The sequence below is a fragment of the Terrapene carolina genome, unplaced genomic scaffold, assembly GCF_002925995.2.
Source record: "Terrapene carolina triunguis isolate 2854851 unplaced genomic scaffold, T_m_triunguis-2.0 Scaffold120, whole genome shotgun sequence".
NCBI classification, from domain to species: Eukaryota; Metazoa; Chordata; order Testudines; family Emydidae; genus Terrapene; species Terrapene triunguis.
Genome location: NW_020664471.1, coordinates 874,633 through 895,732, shown reverse-complemented (window position 1 = coordinate 895,732; position 21,100 = coordinate 874,633). Strand labels below are relative to the sequence as shown.

Genomic DNA, 21,100 nt, shown 5'->3' with positions numbered 1-21,100 from the left:
TTTTGGTATAAAACTGAAATTTTCCCACAAAAAAAATTGAATGTTGTTGAAACCACTTTTTTTTTTTTAAACAGAAAATTACTGACCAGCTCTATTTACAGTGCAGGATTGTTGTTCTCACAAGACAAATTAATTGTGTTTAGACAGTAATATTGACATGTGCACAGCAAATATTTTTTAGATATGGTGGTAGGTGCCAAAAACAGTTGGAGCAAATGACAAAAGTTAGAGCTTCTCAGCATATAAGAATCTATGGACTCAAACTGTAATCCAGAATCCAAACTTATAAAAAACAGTTGTCTCTGGCCTTATGGTTGAAGAAAACCTTGAAAATATGAACAGATTGCAAATCAATGCTGTGTTGTCTTCCTGAGTCTTCAGTCAGTCTGAAACAGTAACTCAAGAAGAGGTGTGAACTGCCTTGTTCAGATCAATGGATTAAGTCTGAAATTTAAAGATGAATTTAAATATCAACACTAACTATTTCACTGATGATCATTATTGCAGAAACATTCAGCAAATATTCCATAACCCCAAGCTGCCTGTGACACTGTCCCAAGTGTCAAGAGCCCCAAATGTCCCTTTCCTCAACTGTTAAATCCTCCAACCTGGTCCTTAACAAATTCAACATTGCGATTATACATCATCAAAACAAAGAGACTAAAAAATGTGGAGACAGCATAACATTTAATATAAAAATAGGATACTGTGCTGATTGTATTTTTAAAATATTTAAAAAGTTGTTTTAAAAAGGATAAATGAAACAACTGTAAAACTTCAACCCAGCTTTAGCAGTGTGCTGCAGAATTTACTTAGTGATCTTGTCACAGATTTTAGGTCCCGGTAGCAGTACATTATGTTCAGTGAGGGGGACACAACACAATTGAGCTAAATTATCAAACAAGAACACCAAATTCTGCTGCAGTGTTAACTTATTCTGTCTCTTTGAAATAAACTTAATTCCAATCCTCTTCTCCCCTACAGAAACACACAATTGAGACTTATAATTGTGTTTACTCTAACACACAATTTTTCAGATTATTTTCTGAAAATGGGATTTTTATGTTCTTGAAGCAGCTCCTTACCATGGCTCAGAGCCCCCTCATCCCTGTCCCATATGTGTCACAGAAGAGAGGGCTTGCAGCAGGCCCTGACTGCAGCCATAGGCTCCAGATAGCCCTGCTAGCCAGACTACACTGTCATTCTCCTTGCTCCACGGATGCAAGCCACATTCCAGTTCTGGTTCCCCAACTCCCTGCTGTCTGTCTCCATAGAACAGTGCAGAGAAGCATGCACTATAATCCAATTAACTCCCCATTGTGGGGAAAGCTTTAAAGCAAGAAGCAGCTGCAGACAGGTTCCAGCAGGGCAAAGAGATTGAAAACAAAGTATCAGGCACCTGGTTTCAACATCATGTCAAATTTCAGTGGCAAAAATGTTAAATTCCATGGCCAGACAGTCCACAGAGCTCTAAGTGTATGTCTACACTGGAATTAAACACCTGGTGACGTTTGGGCTTGGAGCAGCCCAGCCTGAACGTCTACTCCACAAACAGCCCCGTGAGCCTGAGTCAGCTGACACAGGCCAGCCGCAAGTGTTGAATTTCAGTGTAGACGTACTGTGAGATGAATGGAGCATTTTACTCCTTTTGAAGATTTATTTCAGATTCTTTGTATATTCGGCGAGACAACATTGGCTTACACTTTTGCAGCCATGAGGGCTAGAAATATATTTAAAAAAAAAAAAAAAGCTGAGATTCTGGAGTACAGTAACTCCTCACTTAACATTGTAGTTATATTCCTGAAAAATGCGACTTTAAGTGAAACGATGTTAAGCGAATCCAATTTCCCCATAAGAATTAATGTAAATAGGGGGATGGTTAGGTTCCAGGGCAGCTTCCCCTACTCTGCAAGCACCAGAGGCGGGGGGTTCAACTTTCAGCCTGCCCACTCCACTCCTTCCCCCACCCTTGACCCACCTCTTCTCCCCCCCACACACCTCCTCCCCCTTTACTTCACTCGCTGTGTCCTGGCTCCTCCCCTCTCCCTTCTAAACGCCACAAGCCAGCTGATTACTGTGTAGGGGAGGGAGGTGGAGGCACGCCGAGTCCTCGCCAGGAGGGGGGAGGTGCGCCGAGTCCTCGCTCCTTCCCCCTCCCTCCTGCCCAGGACAATCAGCTGGCTTGTGGCGTTTTGGAAAGCCGCAAGTCAGCTGATTGCTGTCGGCAGGAAGCAGGGGAGGGAGGGGGAGCCTGCACGCCGAGTCCTCGCTCCTCCCCCCTCCCTCCTGCCTCCAAAACGCCACAAGCCAGCTGATTGCTGTGGGCAGGAGGAGGGGGAAGGCGCTGATCTGCGGGGTCTGCGGGCGGGGCGCATAGGGAGGCTGCCAGCTGTGGAGAAAGCAGGCAGCCAAACAACGTAAGAGTGAAGCATTGCACAACTTTAAATGAGCATGTTCCCTAATTGATCAGCGACGTAACAACGAAACAACGTTAAGCGGGACGACTTTAAGTGAGGAGTTACTGTACAATTCTTCAGAAGTGGGATCACAAAGTTCTGGATGTAGATGACAGAATTGTGCAACAGCTTAAAGGAGAAAGAGATCAGAAATGTAAAGCAACTTTGAAAGATTACGAAGCTCCACAGTAGATGAAATAGCACAAAAGTAACACAGGGCAGAATTTAGCCCAGTGATCAAAAGAATTTTAACTAGATTTTAAAGATTCATGAGTCTGAACAGAATCTAGCTCAATCTGCTAGCAAGAATAAAATGTAGTAAAAACTTACTTTTACTGCTTTAAATAAGCAAATATGATTTTGACTGAACACGTGGAACAGATACATTAAGTGAGAAGACCCTATTTTTTGCATAAAACTATTTTAAATTGAAAATTGTGCATATGCAGTGATCCACTTTCCTAAATAAAGTACTGTCATTTTCTTTTCTTTTTTAAAAAAAAATTGTTACGGCAAAGTTATCATAAAACATTAACATACTACATCATACATTAGTTATTACTTATGATCAGGTTAATATTCAAAGCACTTAGCTGAAGATTCTGGCTTGCTGGCTGGGGACCCTTCCTCTCCTGAGTACACTAAAAAGGTGACTAAATTTCTAAATACCTATCCTCTGTTTGGTGCTTCTCATGTGTACGTACTTGGTGTGAAACCTTTTCCATTACAAAGACAGTCTATATTTTACTATACCACAAATCATAGGTGAAGTCACATTTTTCTAGTAATATGCAATACAAAATCTTGCTGCTAACAATAAAAAAAAATAATAATTTGTCATTTTGTTTAAAGTGAAGATCCTTTACTGGACCATTTTGTAAGCAGTTCAGAGGATCTCTAGGAAGCTGGCATTTTCTTATAAAATGAATCTCATAATTTCCTCCCAAAACCGTCTTATACCTTAATACAACTACCACACGTGCAAGTATGCTCCCTTTTCTGTGAATCCCCTCCAACAGAGTATGTCCTGAGTAGCAAAAATTATGGTGGGTCTTAACTGGAGTCAAATGCCATGTATACAGTAATTTATAAACATTTTCTTTGTGAGCTACACAAATTGAAGATGTATATCCCCTTTCCCATGCAGAGACCCACTCATCTAGATCAGTTTTTGTCCAAATCCCTCTCCCATCTTTTCATCTGGGTTGTTTTCCTAGCAATATCTTTTTCAATCAAAATTGTAGTTTTCTGATAAATTAAACCTTTTGTTCCAGCTTGCTCCCCAGGTCAACTCCTCAAATGTGGTTACAGTTCTATTGTGGGAGGGGGCTCAGGGCTGGGGCAGAAGTTTGGGGTGCGGGAGGGATGAGGGCTCTGGATGGGAGTGCAGGCTCTGGAGTGGGGTAAGGAATGAGGGGTTGTGGGGTGCAGGCTGCCCCGGGGCTGTGGTGGGAGAGAGGACTCTCCCTCAGGCCTCTCTCACCGCAGCAGCTCCAGGCTGCGGGAGGGACTCCTCTCCCCTGGCCACAGCAAGTCCGGGGCAGATCCGCGCTGGGGCTGGCGGGGAGGGGCACTGCGGTGAGGGAATTTAGGCTGTCTTGTATCCAGATTAACAATGTAGTGCAAATTGATAACTTAATTGGTCGTTAATATAGTAAAAGCACCCTGATTGGATGTTAATTAAATCACACCGTATTTTAATATCATGTGCTTCAAAGAGCCATAGGAGACACTTTGAGTGTCACTGCACTGTAGTCTTGACACTTCAGGAATGCTTGGTTCGGTGAGCAGCAAGCTCTATACACAATTCCTGTAAATAATGGGGATTGTCCAACAGGTACATATGGCTGTAGTTGAACCCCTGTGAAGTCTAAAGCAGCTGTCAAGATTGGAGTATCCAAATTTTGCAAATGCTTTGTGTAATGTGAGCACTAGGCAAATGTTTGTATGCTAGCCTCAGTAAATAGACTTTTGGGGTTTTAGTATGTTTTGAAGAAAACATTTAAACAGTAATGCTTAAGCAGCACTTTTAAAATATGCAGTACATGTTAAGTACCTGGTCCCTGTTCTTTGTAGGCTTCCTTAGCATTGTAATTTCCAGACATGGGTATCTAGCTGATGCATACTTGAAAAATAAAAAAAGCTATTTTTTTATGCAGCTGGAGTTCTCTGAAAGTAATATCCCCATAGGGACACACCTAACTTCTTAGGCCTGGGCATGACCTATTTACTCATTCCAGCTGAGAAAGAAGACATTTAAAGATACTAAATGACACAATTAAGTCTCTTGGACACTTTGACTCCAGGAAATGATGGAAACTTTAGACTTTTTAGTTAACCCTTAGTTTCATGCACATGAGGACTTGAGCTTAATTAATTCATACTCCAAGTAGAGATGTATATAGTAATTTCTCACTATTCTGTTTTGTTTGGCAAATGTTAACTGTCTGAAAATATTATCTGTTTTTCTCTTGCATTGCTCAAGTTGTTTTGTGCCTGGGGAGGCAGGCAGGCGAATAAGCTATTATGCTTGTAAATTTTCTGTTATGTAACCAAGGAACCAAAGTCTCAGCATAATTATATAATTAAGTAACTAAGCTGTAAGCTAATTAAGCAACAGAAAAATTACCAAGACTTTATTGAAAATGTATTTATGTAAATAAACTGCTTAACGTTGTAAATCCAGCAAAACTAGGACAGCTAATTTAAATAAGAATGACTCCCTTTCCACGCCTCTTGAGTGTGGTGGGGAAGCAGATAAATGGTAACCAATAAAGATCTGTGTGAAGGAAAATCAGAGGTTAGTCTCAGTAAAATTTAGGAGTTTAAATTCTCTTCCCCCCCCTTTTTTGGGGGGGGGAGGTATTATCTTTACTGTTCCCACTTTGGAAAACTAGCGGATGAGCTCAGAAGTCTAAAAAGTAATGCCATTGGGACTAGTACCTTGCAAGAGAGCCCTTAGTTCATTTCAACACTTCAGGTTGCAAGATTGTAACCCCATTTGGTTTGGCTAAGATCCCTCATTTCATAGAATATCAGGGTTGGAAGCGACCTCAGGAGGTCATCTAGTCCAACCCCCCTGCTCAAAGCAGGACCAATCCCTTGACAGATTTTTGCCCCAGACCCCTAAATGGCCCCCTCAAGGATTGAGCTCACAACCCTGGGTTTAGCAGGCCAATGCTCAAACCACTGAGCTATCCCTCCCTTTTTTACCAAGTGTCTGACAGTGGTGACAGCTTGTTTCAGGAGTCATGTTGTCCATGTCTTAGATGGCTGATTTATAGGGTAAGTTTACACAGCCCACAGAAGTGAGCCTCCCAGCCTGGGTTGATAGACTTGGACTGGCAGGGCTTGCGCTGGTGCTCTAAAAATAGCTTTTATGTAGACAGTGCTTTGAAGTTGCAGGTTGGGGTGGAGCTCAGGTTCTGAAGCCCACCCCCATTCCCTAAGCTTCCCATTAAGACTGGTCTTCACAAGGGAACTATTGTTCTCTGCATATAACTTGCTTCCTTTCCATGAATCTGAACTTGGGACTTTCCTGGTTGATACTGTGATCATGTTCACTCTCATTCACTTTTCATTGAAGTGATACTCAGTTCTGCAACAGCAGCAGGTGCTTCTCTCCTAGAATGAGGGCTTTAATAAACCTTCAAAGTTGGAAGCTATGGTAATGTTGAAAATATGAACCAGTGCAGTGATACATGCCAGACTACCTGAATAGTTCTAAGAGATGTGACATGCCCGTTTCATCTCCAACAAGGTCCTATAGACTTAGTGGTTGCTGAATTTGGCATTTTTCCAAGATTGGAAGTTAGCCTTTTTTTGGTCATACGCCATCCTCTTCCCTTATGAGAAGAGAAGAGGGAACATGCGGTGGAACATACTGTGCTCTGACAATCCCTCTGCCACAAAAGCCCCTTAGTTTGGCCAGACCAGAGCACTGGGTTTAAGGCCTCTTACATCTGTCTCCATTAGTCCCTTTTTCACACCTCTTGGAATGCTTGCTTTTGCTTTCTATGTTACAATCTGAACTAGTTCTTGCTGCTGCTGCTGCAACTTCCTTCCATGCAAAAACCTCTGTTTGTATTTACCCAAAATACATATTTCTTAGTGATCTGGTCCACATCTGTTTTCTGTGGTACTGTCCATTTTAGGGACTTAAAATTACTAACTTTCCCATTGAGCCCGTAGGACAGTTTTCTCTGTACTACCTCTGCATGAGTGTTGCATTGAGAAGGAAGGTGAGGTTCATCTGCTAATGGAAAATCCTCAGTGTTCTATTAAAAATAAAACAAAATAATGATGTGCCCACAGTCGACCTCAGGAAGAATTATGCTTCCTAAGAGATTCTCTGAATTTCTATTTCAAACAGTTCATCAGGCTTTTCTAAAACTCTCAATTTACTTGGAAAACCCAAGATACAGACAATATAGTAGATTACAAAAGATTTGCGCTAGTATCTAAGTAAAACAAAACAAAAAAATCATGAAGCCTCCAAGCTGGCTGCTACTGGGGACAAATCCAGTGGGGGAATCAGTCTCTGTGCAAAGCTTATCCAAGTAGATCAGGCTCTCATTTCAGTCATGTTTTAATCAACCTGGTCTGACTGTAGCAGAAGATTGGGGGCCCTTTCCTTGAGGTCAGAGTCTGTCATGCGTGAAATGTCTCCATCTCTGAAATATGTAAAATTGCCACATGGAACTCCTGTTTACATTTTTAGTCATCACTACTTTCTCAATTAAGAGGCAAAGTCAGATGTTTGTTTTCAGAGAGTAGGCCTTCAATTTTTAATTTATTGTTCAACCATCTGGAACAGGATGTAACTTCTAATTAAGTCTTCCTAGGGTCTCTACCAATCTCAGAACGGTAACTCCCAATAGAGTTATCTGAATATATTTTCTCTACAGATAGTCATCCTTTTCCAGTTTGGGTCTTTTGGCATCTCGGATAATAGAAAGGAATCAAAGGTGTTTGGGGCTCGGCTTCCTCTATCTAGCCTTATAAGAGTTGTTTGGATCTGAGACAGCGTGCACGGTCCAACAGTTGCAACTTTTTAAATGGTTACAGGTCTTGAGTTGCTGGGGCAAGTGCTCTCCAAAGAATGGATCTTTAGAGGGAGATCTAGCTACATGCAGTAGTGGGGCTGTTTGGACGCTCAAGAAACTTTTTGAAGCAGTGTGAATTTGAGAGTAAAGTTGTTGAAGTATTCTGAACACAAGGCAAAACACACGTCAGATGACCCAAAATGTTTAAATCCCCTTTGAACTACAGTTTTGGATAAGTAGTATAATATTAATATATTCTAATATTTTAATGTTAATGTTAAAAATCTAGTTGAATACATACTGGAAACTTATTCTGATTTAATTTTTTATTTTTATTCTTATAATAGGTTATCAGAGGATTGCTCAAATTTTGGCCAAAAACTTGCAGTCAGAAAGAGGTTGGTCTTGTTATGTTTTAATGAATTATTCTCTTGTAACTGATATAAAAAAGTGCTGCAGGCTCAGAAGTGTTTTACACCTGCTGTGCTGTTTGTGGGATCTTGCAGGATTCTTTTTGTGGTTCTCGATTTCGTAGGGCACTGAAGTTCACTGTAGAAATTGTGCAAACTTACTACTTTATTTTAAATCTGACAGCACTACTAATAGTAAATGCTCGTGTATATGTTCATCACTAAAAATTCCTAGGATAATGTATTATCATTGAGAGGAATGTTCTAGTTAAGTCCCCTGTTCTTTGGTCGGAATTAATATAATTTTTTGAAAGAAACGTTAAAGCTTTTTTTAAAAAGCATTTTAGTAGTTACAGTGAGTGCAGTCCATCTGCAGTGAGTGCTGACTATGAAAGTTTGACCAGGTCTTTGTCAGTGACTAAAGCATTAAATAAAACGTTCATTACTTTATTACAAAAAATGTTATACATTGTAATTTCATGTGTCGGTACAATATGTCTAATTCTTAAAATGTACTTTTTAAATGGTCTTGTGAAATCCATTTTTCTGATTGGCTCTGTCCCATGTCATTAAAAGTAAGTAGTTGGGAGCTTGGTGGCTTCATTCGTCAAAGAAACCTTCTAATTCTATATGAAAGCAGTGTCCTTTAAGACTCTTTTATGTATCAGTTTTCTTCAATTTTCTGTGTTACCTACATACTGTTATACTCCTGGCATTTTAAAACTGAAATGAAGCATTTGTAAAAAGAATCCAGAATGGAGAAGAATGAGTCTCTGCAGCCAAAGCTGAAGAAATAAAATTTCTTCTGGTTTTCTTCAAAGCATTATTTAAAATCAAATGACTTTTTTTAAAAACTTTAAAAGCAACCATGAAGAAGAGGCAATAAAAGATGGTTGTTATATTCTGGTAACTGAAACCAACAAGTAAGCCCGCTTACAAAAATTAAGAAGAAAAATAGTAAATTGCAATAAGGAATCTTGCACAAGGTGATAATGTGCAACAGCAGTAATGTACCATGTTTCTTGGAGCATACCTGTCAGTGTGTACCCTATTTTACTGATTATTCCGTTGGTATCCTCAGTCTAGCTATGTGATAGATTATATAAACTTTCTATATACCTTCTGAATGGCATGTATAAATATAAAAACTTTTCTTTATAAAACAGGTGATGTTTTTAGGTGAAATTGAAGAAATCTTAGATGTAATAGAACCAACCCAGTTCAAAAAAATAGAAGAACCTCTATTTAAGCAGATATCCAAGTGTGTGTCAAGTTCCCATTTTCAGGTATTAAATAGTATTTTCAATAGTGTTGCACATTTGACTTCTACATTAATTAGTACTATCATGTTTTGTGGTTCTGATTCTGAAATGTGTATTTCAGGTTGCAGAAAGGGCTTTGTATTTCTGGAATAATGAGTACATTCTTAGTCTGATTGAGGAGAACATTAACAAAATTCTACCAATTATGTTTGGTAGTTTATACAAGATCTCCAAAGAACACTGGAATCCGTATGTATTGCTTATTCTGATGTTTTTTAAAAGTATTATCAGAAATAAATTGTATTAGCCTACGTTCCTGTCTTAGACTGTGATCATGCAGACACTTATGCAGATGTTTAACTTGATACAGGTGAGTAATCCCATTGACTTCAAAATGTGATGAAGTGCTAAGAGAATGGTCTTTATATTAACAAGCATACTTTGAGGTAGAATGTCTAGAAGAATTTATGTTCTCCCAGTTACCACTTACCACAGATAGAAATGATTACTTAGCTGAAGTAAGAGGTTTTCCAATTATTTGAATTAAGATATTGGATTTCATTCACGTCTACATCTTTCATTGATTTGTACCCTTATGGTGAAAAGTTGGAATTTAATGAAAAAATGTCCAAGGAAATTGGATGGTGGTGTGGATGTTACACAGGTTTGACTTTGTGTATCATTTGTAACATGACATATAGCACATTAGGAAACTTCTGATGCATCAAATGATCCAAGGAAAGGACCATGAGCTTCTTGCAACATCTACATCAATAAGTTTATTGTTGTCCAGGGTAATGAAGGAACATTTTAAACTCTAAGCAAGTGGGGGAGGGAATTTTTTGCATGTAAAATGATGCCCACCATCTGGTTATACAAAAGGATGTGAGAGAAGAGAAATGACTGTTGAATGCTGTCATTAATATATAACTCCTAAATGTTAAACAATGAGGCCTATTGTGTGAAGTTTCACTTAAAAAGTAAAATCACTATTGCACCTAAGTCTTAAGATACCAAAGTGTTTTTGTTTTTTGTTTTTTCAGTTAGTGAAATGTTTTGGAATGAAAGAATGAGAAGATTACATGTTAGATGATTTAGAAATAACAGATTTGGGGCTATTCAGTATTCTGCCATCTTTAAGTGATACCCTCCCCTCAGTGTTGACTAGTAAAATCTTATTTTAATCATAGCATAAGCAACTGACACCAAATAAACACAGGAAGCTGCTCAGAGGGTTGGTTGTATATATCTTTATTCTGTTGGCCACTACAGAATTGTACAATTGTGGGAGAATGAGCTGAATTCTGTTCTGGCTTATGCTTAATTAACAGAACTGTTGAATAAGTTCTAAATGCAGAAACTTTATTGCTAGAGATGCAGGAGTTACAAAGAACTCACTTGAAAAGTTATAGCTGTAGTTTGATTTAATATGAAAAGCAGAATTACTAAATCTGAGCTAATGGATTGAACCATTAATGCTTCGAGGAGAATGTGTCTTCACCTACAAATATTCAAGCAGATAGTAAAAACTGGAGCTACCCAACATACTCTAGTTCTGTCTAGTATATCTAGTTCTAATAGTGTGTAAGTTGGAGGATCCATTTTACTCAAAACTGATAGATCTCTTTTCTAACACTGAGGTGAAATTAATTTTATAGAAGAAACTAATTTACTTTTTGGGCTTCTGCATTGGTATGTCAAAGGTGCAAGTGAGCAGTGTAATAGGAGTTGACAAACGTATAAGATTAGTTCACCCACATAATACGAAGTCTGTGCAGGCAGACAACATGTTAAATCATCACAGATGCCCAGTATAAACCTTGAACCAGATTATATGGGCTATTGAGGCCAATATTTGAGTTTATGAAATGGATCTTTCCACGTTTATTAAGACTGTATATCTAGCTGCAAGCACATCAGCTGTGAGACTGAATTATCAATGTTAGACAGACAGAAGACTAGTTCTGTGTCCTTTGTGTTTCTTGGGACCGCATCAAAATTCAGACCTGAAGTGAATCCCCCTTTTCATCAGTCACAGGAGAAGTCACTGTTTTGCCTCAATGTTTCTCATGAGATAAGTTATTCCATAAACTAGATGTCAGATAACTAAAGTATACTTAGAGGACTAGTAAGTTCAGAAAGGTTTCTTTTATTGTTTCCATCCAGATAATAGAGATCAAATGGAAAAACTTTCCCTGATATGCCTGGATACAGATGTTTCAGAATTATGTACTTCAAAATGATTTTTTCTCTAACAGAAAATAAGAGATTACTCAGCTTTAATGTGATCTTGAAGGAGAAAGTTTATGCTGTGAGGAAACTTTTGTGGGGATGCAGTCAGTAAACGTACTAAGTATTTCAATTGGATTTTAAAGTTTCTGCTGGTGCTGTGTTTGGGACATGTTTCCATTCTGGTACTTTGGGAGGGTCGGGGTAAGCAAGCAAAATATGGTGAATTTTGGCTTCCTATTTGTTTAGTATGATAGACTTGCTGTTTGCACTTCCTAACGGTGAATGATAACTGGACATAGTGTGATGAAAACAGAAAACCTGTCATACCTTTTTATTTCCTTTGAAACTTATTTGTAAATATTTGAAATTATTTAACAGTATATACAGTGTCATAAGTGTATATGGCACTCTAAGCTCTTCAGGGCTGGGACTATTATTTGATTGTAGTTTAAATTGAGACTTAACTTGACAAGTGAAGATGAACGTTAGTGGAGAAAGTGAGAAGGGGGGGATAAGGGTTAAACAGCTAGATCACCCTGCTGCTTGAGTTAGTAATATATGCACCTTGAAGGTTTCATAAATTAAAGTATATCCGATTCTACCCTGAAAATGTTCCAGTATTTCTTTTGAAGGATTATTAGTTAACTCTCAAGTGTAGTACCTACTTTAAACTTGCTGGAGGGGAATTAAGGGAGATGGGTCTTAATATATCTGAATAGCATCTTTCTCCCTGGTACTGGTAGAGGAGCATAATCCTAAAATGGATTATTGATAGACATACAAGAAAATAAATGAAAAGCCTAAACCCACATCTCTGAGCTCTGTTTTTACATTTTTACCTACAAAATCAGACATGAAGGCGGTGTCTTGTGCCATGATTATACATTAGAACAATTTTCTAACAGGGAGAGTGGCACAGATCACCCCAAAATAACTTCCCCTCTCCGTAAAGCATTTTCTGTAGTGTAATCAGCAGCTGTGTCAAACCCTTTCCCTTGCTTGAGGCTCATTAGTCTATAGTTTGAGGATTTTATCCATGCCACCTTCTCTTTAGGGATATTAGTATTATTACCTATTTTACTTTTTAATGTAATTTATTCTATTAAAACACTGTGACAGTTACTTTAATCAGATTCCAGCCTTTTTCAGCCTTGGAGGATATTAACATTTAAAAAATCATTCACTGTGGCTGCTTTATGTGAAGACTTCAAGCTTTAATATTTTATAAACCAAGGCAATGAGCCAAATGTACTAAATGCATGTTTAATAAATCCTCACGTTCATGCATACAGGAGACTAGAGTAAACATCTGCATTTAAAACTTAGTTACAATACTGTCTAAATGCAGTAGGGCTGGAACAGAAAGAGGAAGTCAGACACTTAAAACAGATGCTAGTAAACAAATCTTTTATATCCAATAATTTACAGTGCCTTCCTTTTGTTTTAGAACCATTGTAGCACTGGTGTATAATGTGCTGAAAACATTGATGGAAATGAATGGCAAGCTATTTGATGAACTTACAAGCTCATACAAAGCAGAAAGACAAAGGTAATCATTTTCTTAGTTTGTGTTTCAGAAATGCATCACCTGAGGGAGGGCGGAGGGGAGAGTATGTACTGAATTTATTAATGTGAATAAAACTGCAGTATTTATAGTGAAATTAGTTGCTCATAGAAGACTTGCAGTTGACTGATATGGTTTGTCAAAGGATAGTATAATCTCTCAAAGACATGTCACATTCTGCCACTGAGAATCAATACCTTGAGCTTTGATATTTGGCATGGGGAAAATCCTGACTCCTTATAGGAGTAAAAAAATTGTAAAAAAAAAAAAAAAGAGGAATTTGTAATACAGACACTCCCCGACTTATGCAAGCGTTCCATTCTGGAACGCCTTGCGTAACTCGAATTTTGCATAAAAGTCAGAAACGTATCCCCGACCATTATGAAAAAAAAAAAAAACCAAAACAACAACTCCTATTTCTAGCTTACAGAACTTTTTCCGTAAGCTCGGATTTGCATGCATCGGGTTTATGTAACTCGGGGAGTGTCTGTAAATAAGAATAGCAAATGCTGTTTCATCAACTTGCACATTGTAATTATAATGCACATTGCATGTGGAACCTAGACATATCTAATCATTTTACTTTTTCTGTAGAGAAAAAAAGAAGGAATTGGAACGTGAAGAGTTGTGGAGAAAGTTAGAAGAGCTAAAGCTAAAGAAGACTCTGGTTGAAAAGCAAAACAGTACTCACAACGTGCTAAATGCACACAACAGTACAAGTGCCAAATAAAGAAACAATGACCTCTGCTTGATAGACATACTTTTGTACACATTTTTGAAATATGTAAAAATTGCAAAACAGAAACTTCATCAGTATAGTAGAAATGGCCAACTTTTTTTCTGGCATAATGTAAATGGGGAAAAAAAATCTATGACTTTAAATACAAGAGTTGAATGATATATCATTACCACAGCATATTGTAAATTTGTCTAATCATTGATATGTCACTTCTGAAGTTTCACAGAAATGAATTTTATTCATAATATGAGTGAGAATTATGGGAGTGGTGAGAATTATGACTTGAATTTTCTTTTTGATTGTGTTGCACATAGGTGGTATAGTCTATGTACATTTTTCCTTTGTTTTATACATGCTTTTTACATTGCTGCAAACCTTGGTTGAGATTCTAGAAAAGGCTTCTAGTTCTGCTGTATTTTCTCAAATAAAACTAAGGTACATTACTTTTTACCTGTAACTTGATGGGATTCTCTGTGTGCCCCTTATTATTAGAGATCTCAAAGATACTGTTGTATAGAATTCCACTGAGTGAAGATGCCTATTCAGTGGGTTTAAATTTTTAATTATGAAAAGCACAAGTTAGAAATAAGATGAAGTATGAAAACATAAAATAAAACTCTAGTTTGAACAGATTACTGTATATCTTGTGTCTGACCTTCCACTTTGATGAATGCCTTGCTGTTCACGTGCCCCCTCCATGCTTCTCTCTGCTGGGTCTGTTTAAGTTTGTTTCTCATCCTGCAGCTGAGGATGGAGCTTCCCTTAGAGCCCATCAATGAAGCTCTTATGTCAACCCAAGGAATCTCTGTGGAACAATGCAGTTCCCTCCTTCAGAGGCTGATTGAGCTGTCTGCAGCACTTTCGGCTTCTGCTGGCCTGGGGAGTGAGACAAAATCTGGCATTCCAAACAAGGTTTCTCTATGGCAGTGCAGAGCACTAACCACAAATGCCTTGTTTTATTTAGTGAAAATGCAGTATGCTGCTTAAATATGGAAAAAGCTGACTATAGAAGTCGTTTGTTTTACTTAATCAAGTCTTGCTCACATCTTTTATCAGACGTACCATTCCAATCTCTTAAATTGCAGTTGTGTGAAAACTGTTTTGTAATAAAATCTTCACTGGGGGATTGAGCAGCATTCAATAAAGTCTTTATGTTTGTATTTAATGCTGTATATCACCTTCTTTTTGTGTCTCTCCATGATGACCAGAAGGCTTATGTTAAGTGAGTTATGCAGAAATGTGTGCAATATTCAGCCTGAATGAAAAGCTTAAGGCCTTGTCTACACTGCCACTTTATAGCGCTGCAACTTTCTCGCTCAGGGGTGTGAAAAAACACACCCTTGAGTGCTGCAAGTTTCAGCGCTGTAACGTGCCAGTATAGACAATGCACCAGCGCTGGGAGCTACGCCCCTTGTGGGGGGAAGGGGGGAGGTTAGCGCTGTGACACGACTACACGAGCCACGTTAAAGCGCTGCCACAGCAGCGCTCTACCGTTGACAGTGAAGATGTGCCCTTGGCTATCTAAACTCCAGCTCTGGAGTAGAGTTAAATCTTGGCTGACAAAGCATAAAGGTTGTTGACCAATGGTATGTTTCTACAGATAATTTGTGTCCAGGCCCTGCAGTTGATCAAGTATTGAATGTTCAATGCCCTGTTCTTAGCTGTTGAACTACCTCATCAGTAGGTGATACACAAATGAGGCCAATACTTTTAGGAATGTATCTGCTTAGGTGTGAAAACTGCTTGACATCTAGAGAAGATAATTACTTGTTTTCCTTGATTAGTTCTAAAGAGATTTCTTTGCTGCTTGTAAGTTCCAGTTTGAAGAAAAAAGTGCACGCAGGCTTCAGTAGGCAAGGCTGTACAATATTTGAATTAGGTGTGCTGCTTTTCTGTAGAGAAACAGTTTTTCCTTACTCCTTTCTTTGTCTTGGATTGTTATATTTCAGAAAGGAAATGGGACTGTGCAGCAGCTTCAAGCTATCTAAAACTGACTGACATGACCCTAGCCTCTAATTGCATGGGGAAGGACTCAGTGGGATGCAGGATCTACCAAAGAATGTTTTCCTTGAACAGCCTGGTCCTGGATAAGTGCTTGTGCACTGTCTGGGCTCCCTTAGAATGACTGCTGGTTTGGTGGACTTGAAGTTCAAAAAGGTGAGAGTAGTGTTTTCCTTGGGAACCAGGACTACCCTGAGGCAGAGCATAGCAATGTAGTTCTGACTTAGGGCTATGTCTTCACTAGCAATGTTAAAGCGCTGCTGTGGCTGTGTAGTTGTGGCAGCAGCGCTGGGAGAGAGCTCTCCCAGTGCTGTAAAAAAACCACCCCTGTGAGAGGCGTAGCTCCCAGTGCTGGTGCACTGTCTACACTGCCACTTTACAGCACTGCAACTTGCAGCGCTCGGGGGTGGGGTTCCGAGTCTCTTTAGCAGTATGCACCACAACAAATCTTAAATCAAAATGGACAACATGTTTACAGAGCAACTGCTCTGTATTGATTCTTGATTCAAAGAAAAGTAATGGCAGACTTGCAAAAATAGGAGACACAAATATGCTGTAGTTGCTCAGATGTGTCTTTGGAGGACAAAGTGACCAAGAAACGTAAGTACATGTTTTCTTTTATAGAAAGTTTATATTTAGAGCAAATATCATGCATAATTTCTCTTCATTATGTATTGGAGAGTCTTTTAGTCATCTGAAGGGGGGAATGGGATTGGCTTCAAGTATAAGATTTGTTACCTTTTTTTGATACATAAAAGTAAGGTTTGCATAATAGGTCCCTATTTTATGCGCCTACTACCTAAACAGTGGCAATTTCATATCAGCATTGGTTCCTTTTTCATTGCAGCTGATTCTGCACTACTCAGTGTTTTGCAGCTACATGTTACATTTGAGACTTCATAGAAGAAATTCTTGTCTGAGATACTTCAAGACTCCAGAAACCACAATCAATCTAGCTAGTTAAAGCCAGAAGAATAGGTTCAAACAGTAACAAAAGATAGCTCATTTGGCAAACTAGGCTAAGGCAGAAGACATACATCCCAAACATTTCAACAAATGAATGCTAACAGAGAGCTATACACTGTGTTAGTAGAATTTGGAGGGAGGTCTTGAAATCAGCACCAGCACACGGAGAGGCTCTACTTACCTGTGCATCTCCCATGCATTACAAAAGGCTTATTTTTAAATACAGAAATAATGGGTTTTTTTCTCCAAAACTGGTTCCTTTTAAAGAAAAGATTACTCAAGTGTTTAGTTATGTCTAGATGTCACCTGCAGGGATTCTTTTGTTGGTTCACTTCTATTTCACAAAAATAGAACTGCCTGACTCTTTAAATTTCAGATTTTGCTGTAGTACAACTCCTGAGTAGAAAGAAAACTGGTTTCTATCCCTATGCAGTTGTTCCAAAAGAAATGGGGTGAAATCTTGACAAAACTGACTTCACTGGGGCCAGGATTTCCAGCTTAAATGCGTATACTAACCAGCTGGATCACTTGGTACTGATAATCAGAGCCCTGGATGGAAACAAAATTTGTTTCTGCATCCCATCCGCAAATATGGTCCATTGATACCTGCAGATTTGCAGGGCTCTATTGATGATCTCCTTCCTCCCTTCTAGTTAGAGGAAAAGTAGTGTTACAATTGCAAATCTGTTCTTGCTGCTTAGAAGGTACCCCAGAACTGTTAGTCACAGGGAATTGGCTTGGTTTTGCCCATTTGGGTAAGACTCCGTTTGTTCTGCCTCCTGGAACATTAGAGTAATGGAATTGCATAGGGCACAAGTGGGAGCTGAATTCAGTCCTAAGTCTCAGCAAGAAAAGCTTTGTATCTTTTCAGCATTTGATATTCTTCCTGACTCCGTATATTTTTGGAGTCAGATACATGTTTTGGTTTTATGAAAATTCTTTTATATCCCCTCAAAAATGAATTCCAAAGGTAAGGACTCAGTATGGGCTCCAGGAGACAGAGAAATTGGGATTGGGTTTTATGGAGAAAAATAAAGTGTATATATGAGGTCAGGTTAGACTTAAGCAGTATAAATTGTGATGATTTTTTTTTTTTTTAAGCTCTAGGTACATTATACCTCTCAACGTAGAACTCTCAGTAAATGGACTTTAAGTATTATACTGTCCTAGGCCATTATAGGCTCTATTTCCTTCCTAAATCATCATTCCCAGCAATTAGGTTCCATGTAATTGAGGTTCAGAAACTCACCAGCTTGAGTTCTACGAACCTTTTGTGTTGTCCAACCTTCCTCGGGACAAAATTCCACAGCCTTGCTTGTGTGTTAGCTACTAGAATGGTCAAATTCTGCTCTCATTGACTTCAACAGAAGTTGTACATAAGTATTTGTGAATCTGGTTTATGGAAGAATCATTCTACAGATGAAGTATTAAGGCAAGAGGCTTTGTTTAAGAAGAAGTAACTGGCAGTGATCCATGACATATTCCACAGGACTTACACATAACTTGCTTTTAAAGTAGCTTTAATACAGTCAGTGCATTTTAACCAAATGGGAAATGTTTGATAAAAATCCGAGGTATTCTATGTTCTATGTAATAGGTTGGAGATTAAACCTTTTGACCCATTTTTACATTGATCTTGTAAGTGCTTTGCTCCTTACCATTCATAGATAATAACTATGCCTGGGAAGATCAGACTGAGGATGACAAGTCATTTTACTGATTCGGGGCACGCTTACGGTAGCAGGGGCAGTCCATTTAGCTCATGGAGAAAAGCTTAAACTACTGTCTAGACCCAAACTAAATACAAACATGTCTGTATTCTGTTCTAAGATGACATTTTGAACATTACTTTATGAATTCCATCCCACCCCCAATAACTTGACACAAGCTTGGTAAAGAAGTTCATAACTTACATTTTTAAAAAGACATGTTTAGTAGGCTTGTTCTTCAGAGTTAGCCTCTTAAGGTTCGTGTCAGTTCATTTATGCTGTCACTTCAGCAAAGGTAAGTAGTTCTTAAACACACAACTCTTTTTAGTTTATGTAACTGCTGCATTGTTGGTTGAAATTTTATCCAGTGTACTAAAAATGTTCTAAAGGTGGTTTAGTCCTCAGCTTATGTGGTTCATTGCTTGACTTCTCCTCTTCAGGTGCCTCTTGCGGATTTTGATCATCCACTTAACACTTAGTTTGGCAAAGTCTGCTGCTTTAAACAGAGCCAAGAAAATACCACATAGTAGAGCAATCATGTTCCAAGGATTGGCAGTGACAATCTGCAAAGGAGTTGAGACAAAGTAATAGTTTCTCTTACACTCAACTTATGTTACAGCTGTTCAATATGTTGTTAAATTCCTTTCAAATTGTAATTGTTTTGCCTTATACATTTTATACAGTATTAGCTCCTAGTCTCCAAAAGCATCTTCCTCATTTGGTGTTTTATCCTCTAGCCAGGAAGAAAACACTGATCGCAGGAGAGATCTATTCTCAAACGAAAGTTCAGTTTTGTCTTAAGCTGTGTGCATGCACAGCCATAGTAGGAAGTACTGGGGGGAGGGATAGCTCAGTGGTTTGAGCATTGGCCTGCTAAACCCAGGGTTGTGAGTTCAATCCTTGAGGGGGCCACTTAGGGGTCTGGGGCAAAAAATCAGTACTTGGTCCTGCTAGTGAAGGCAGGGGGCTGGACTTGATGACCTTTCAAGGTCCCTTCCAGTTCTAGGAGATAGGATAGGATATCTCCATTAATTTAAAGAGAGGCAGAAGATAGTCTTGAGCTCAGCAATATTTAGATTAGTTTGAGAACCCTGAGAATTTCAACCCAATCACTCCTAAGTGACACCAGCCTTCCTCCAACTTTTCTGAGCACTGTATGCTGAATTTCTACTTAGTTTTAAATTAAGTCATGCAAGAGGCTGAGGAGTGACTAAAGTGTACTTACATCTTGAACTTTTTGTATAAAAGGATCTTTCCATTCAAATACCACAAAAAACAACTGGTCACTTGCCGGCTTATGCCTCTGGTCAATGTAGTTAACCACACTAGTCTGGGGGGAGAAAAAAGGCAGTTAACGTTCTCTTCCATCAAAAGTCCAACCTGCTATTACACTGAATGAGGGAAGAGTTACCAGACAAGGTTGATTTTAAAATGGGGCTTTTAAATAACTTGAAGCAGGTATTGGTCTGGTTTAACTGTTAGGTATTGTATGAGTAGAAAGGTAAGGTTCCTATAGCTGTTTCAATCTTAACCTAATCTACCTCCTCCTTTCTACTTACCTTAAAAAAAAATGTGGCTACTTAGCCTTTCTTATTGGGGTACCTGGACACTCAAAGATTAGGTTTCTTCCAAAAGGATTAAGAAACACTCATTAAACGCAACCATACTTTACCCTTAGTCATTTTCAAAGCTAAAGGCAAACCAGACTTATCTGCATGTCCTGATTCCCCCAAAATGTGTGCAATTTTGGTTTAACTGAAGGACTAGATCTATATTGGTACTTTGAAAATTGGGATGTAAACTTACTGTGAATAAATATTGAGGTAGATTTATCTTTAATCTCACCTACAGAATTGACTACAAAATTGTAGGGGGGAGAGCCATGCTTAGTTAAGTGCCCAAAGCCAGGCCAAAAAAGCTCAAATAGAATTTCGTCACTTCCCAGTGTGGGCCCCCAACAGCTAATGTGGACAAGGTGACCTACTTTTCCTGAACCAAGCAGTGACTGATGGCAACAGGTCTGTTGCAACCCGCAAGCTGTTGACATAACATGTAGAATATGCAATACCGAACCACAGAATAGCTGCTCTGGCCTGCTGAAAGAGAGGTGGTTTGAGGGAACCTGAATTTCGATGAAGATGAAGAGACATTGATGTTTAGAAAACTCCTTGAAGCTTATGCAATTTATGCCACCCTCCCTGCAACTAGGGCCAATAACAATGTAATTTGCACTTATTTTGTGAGCTGAGCTTAGCATAGCATATGGAAAAACAAAACTTGAGAGCTAACAGAGCTAAATATCAGAGTTGTACCTTGTGTCTGAAGTAGCAAATAGAAAGCACTTGTCAAGACTTTAGCCTCAACTGGAGGCTTGGAGATGGGACATGTGCATAAAATACTAATTCATGACAGACAGGTTTGTACATAGACTTTAAGGTCAGAAGGGACCATTATGATCATCTAGTCTGACCTCCTGCACAACGCAGGCCACAGAATCTCACCCACCGACTCCTGTATCAAACCCCTAACCTATGTCTGAGCTACTGAAGTCCTCAAATTGTGGTTTAAAGACTTCAAGGTGCAGAGAATGCTCCTGCAAGTGACCTGTGCCCCACGCTGCAGAGGAAGGCGAAAAACCCCCAGGGCCTCTGCCAATCTGCCCTGGAGGAAAATTCCTTCCTGAGATCATATATATTATTAGAATTAATTTTTTTTT

The 21,100-nt window shown here is 38.9% G+C and overlaps 2 protein-coding genes across 3 annotated transcripts in view; one reads left to right on the top strand and one right to left on the bottom strand.

Moving 5' to 3' along the window:
- The window catches only part of PPP2R5A (protein phosphatase 2 regulatory subunit B'alpha), a 94,082-nt gene extending 79,214 nt beyond the window's left edge, over positions 1 to 14,868 (top strand). Inside the window, exons 9-13 of the mRNA XM_026652523.1 lie at positions 7,849 to 7,899; positions 9,078 to 9,197; positions 9,295 to 9,422; positions 12,853 to 12,954; positions 13,564 to 14,868. Of these exons, the coding sequence (XP_026508308.1) occupies positions 7,849 to 7,899; positions 9,078 to 9,197; positions 9,295 to 9,422; positions 12,853 to 12,954; positions 13,564 to 13,699 (537 nt within the window). The 3' untranslated portion in view covers positions 13,700 to 14,868. The remainder of the gene's footprint in view (positions 1 to 7,848; positions 7,900 to 9,077; positions 9,198 to 9,294; positions 9,423 to 12,852; positions 12,955 to 13,563) is intronic.
- A 3,331-nt stretch (positions 14,869 to 18,199) lies between these two features.
- PACC1 (proton activated chloride channel 1) overlaps positions 18,200 to 21,100 on the bottom strand; it is a 32,737-nt gene continuing 29,836 nt past the window's right edge. For both annotated transcript variants that reach the window (XM_026652542.2, XM_026652543.2), the window contains 2 exons: positions 19,610 to 19,714; positions 18,200 to 18,947 (listed from right to left, as the gene is read on the bottom strand). In XM_026652542.2, coding sequence (XP_026508327.1) covers positions 18,786 to 18,947; positions 19,610 to 19,714 — 267 coding nt within the window. In that variant the 3' untranslated portion in view covers positions 18,200 to 18,785. The remainder of the gene's footprint in view (positions 18,948 to 19,609; positions 19,715 to 21,100) is intronic.